Source organism: Eublepharis macularius, chromosome 4, assembly GCF_028583425.1.
Source record: "Eublepharis macularius isolate TG4126 chromosome 4, MPM_Emac_v1.0, whole genome shotgun sequence".
NCBI classification, from domain to species: Eukaryota; Metazoa; Chordata; class Lepidosauria; order Squamata; family Eublepharidae; genus Eublepharis; species Eublepharis macularius.
Genome location: NC_072793.1, coordinates 177,453,093 through 177,454,778, shown reverse-complemented (window position 1 = coordinate 177,454,778; position 1,686 = coordinate 177,453,093). Strand labels below are relative to the sequence as shown.

Here is a 1,686-nt window from a genome sequence, read left to right as displayed (position 1 = left end):
AATTCCTCCCCATTGGAGACCCAAAATAACTGACATTGTTCTCCATGATCTCACCAGCACAACTGCCCTATGAAACAGATCAGGCCAAGAGAGTGTGACGTACCCACAATCAGTCAACAACCTTCCCTGGTAGTTTTAGAACCCGGATCTCCTCGATCCTATTCTGACAGTTTAACCACTGCATCCAATAGTATCTGATAAGTCAAGGAATCATTATACTCAGCAGGGGCTGGGGTTTGTAAGGATCAGGTGGGACAGGATGCTCCCAACCCCCTTTTTTCCTTCCTCTGAGATTCCCGTGATTACCCTGAAGCACTTGCCCAATTTTGAAGTTTCTCCTGAGTTCTGCTAACTTCTACAGCCAATCTGAACTTCTCTTGCAAGAGCAGCAGGTGACATCTGTGCCTAATCCTGGTCAGGATCCCTCTATTTCCTTCCTTCATGGGAATTGTGGATTCCCGGAAGGAACTGAGCAAAGAGGAATTAAGAGAATTTCCCTTAAAAGCCCTTCTCAGCAGCATCTTTGGACTGGCACAATATAAAACAGTACATTCATAAATGATAGGAAAAATTATGAATTTCAGATGCAGACCAATGTGAGAAATGCCCAGAAGATGAATATCCAAACCAGAAGAGGGATCAGTGCATTCCCAAATTCATAACCTACTTATCCTATGAGGACTCCATGGGAGTAGGCTTGGCTTCTATCGCTGCTTTATGTTTTGTGGCCACAGTTATAGTGATGGGGATCTTTCGTACACACTGGAACACACCCATTGTCAAGGCCAACAATCGAAGCATCACTTGTGTCCTGCTCTCCTCTCTGCTGCTTGGCTTTCTGTGTTCCTTCCTATTCATTGGCCCGCCTGGGACGGTGACCTGCCTTCTCCGGCAACCACTGTTTGGCATCATCTTCACCATAGCTCTGTCTTCTGTTTTGGCCAAAACAGTCACTGTGGTGGTTGCCTTCATGGCCACCGAGCCAGGGAATAGGATGAGGAAATGGGTGGGGAAGAGACTGGCCATATCAGTCATCATTCCTTGTTGTTTCATTCAAACTGGCATCTGTGCACAGTGGTTGGCAACTTCACCACCCTTCCCAGAGTTTGACTTGCATTCCCAAATCTCTCACATCATCATACAGTGCAATGAAGGCTCAGACATCATGTTCTACCTTGTACTGGGCTACATGGGTCTTCTGGCCACCATCAGTTTCATGGTGGCCTTCCTAGCAAGGACATTGCCTGATTCTTTCAATGAAGCCAAGCTGATCACCTTCAGCATGCTGGTCTTCTGCAGTGTTTGGATCTCCTTTGTCCCCACCTATCTGAGCACCAAAGGGAAAGACATGGTGGCTGTGGAGATCTTCTCCATCTTGGCCTCTAGTGGAGGCTTATTGGCTTGTATCTTCTTCCCCAAATGCTACATTATTTTATTCAGATCTCAACTGAACACCAGGGAGCAGCTAGGAAGGAAAAAATAACTGGCACATAATTCTTTAATTTTTTTTAAAAAATTCAAATTGATTTCTTCTCTTCTATCTCTCTCCATATTAATGATGAGGGGAAGGCTGTATTGGTCCAGGATCCTTGGATGGCATGGAGTCCGATCACTACAGACCAAATAATGACACGAAGAGAAATCTCACCCGTCTTCAATAATGGACATACCTTCAGCTGTCATGCC

The 1,686-nt window shown here is 45.5% G+C and overlaps 1 protein-coding gene across 1 annotated transcript; it reads left to right on the top strand.

Annotated features, from left to right (window-relative positions):
- Positions 1-595: 595 nt before the first annotated feature.
- LOC129327936 (vomeronasal type-2 receptor 26-like) lies at positions 596-1,483 on the top strand (the record flags this gene model as incomplete). The annotated part of the gene is made up of 1 exon (XM_054976683.1): positions 596-1,483. A coding segment is annotated over one exon (888 nt), but the record flags the coding sequence as incomplete, so codon positions are not given.
- Between the last annotated feature and the right edge of the window lie 203 nt (positions 1,484-1,686).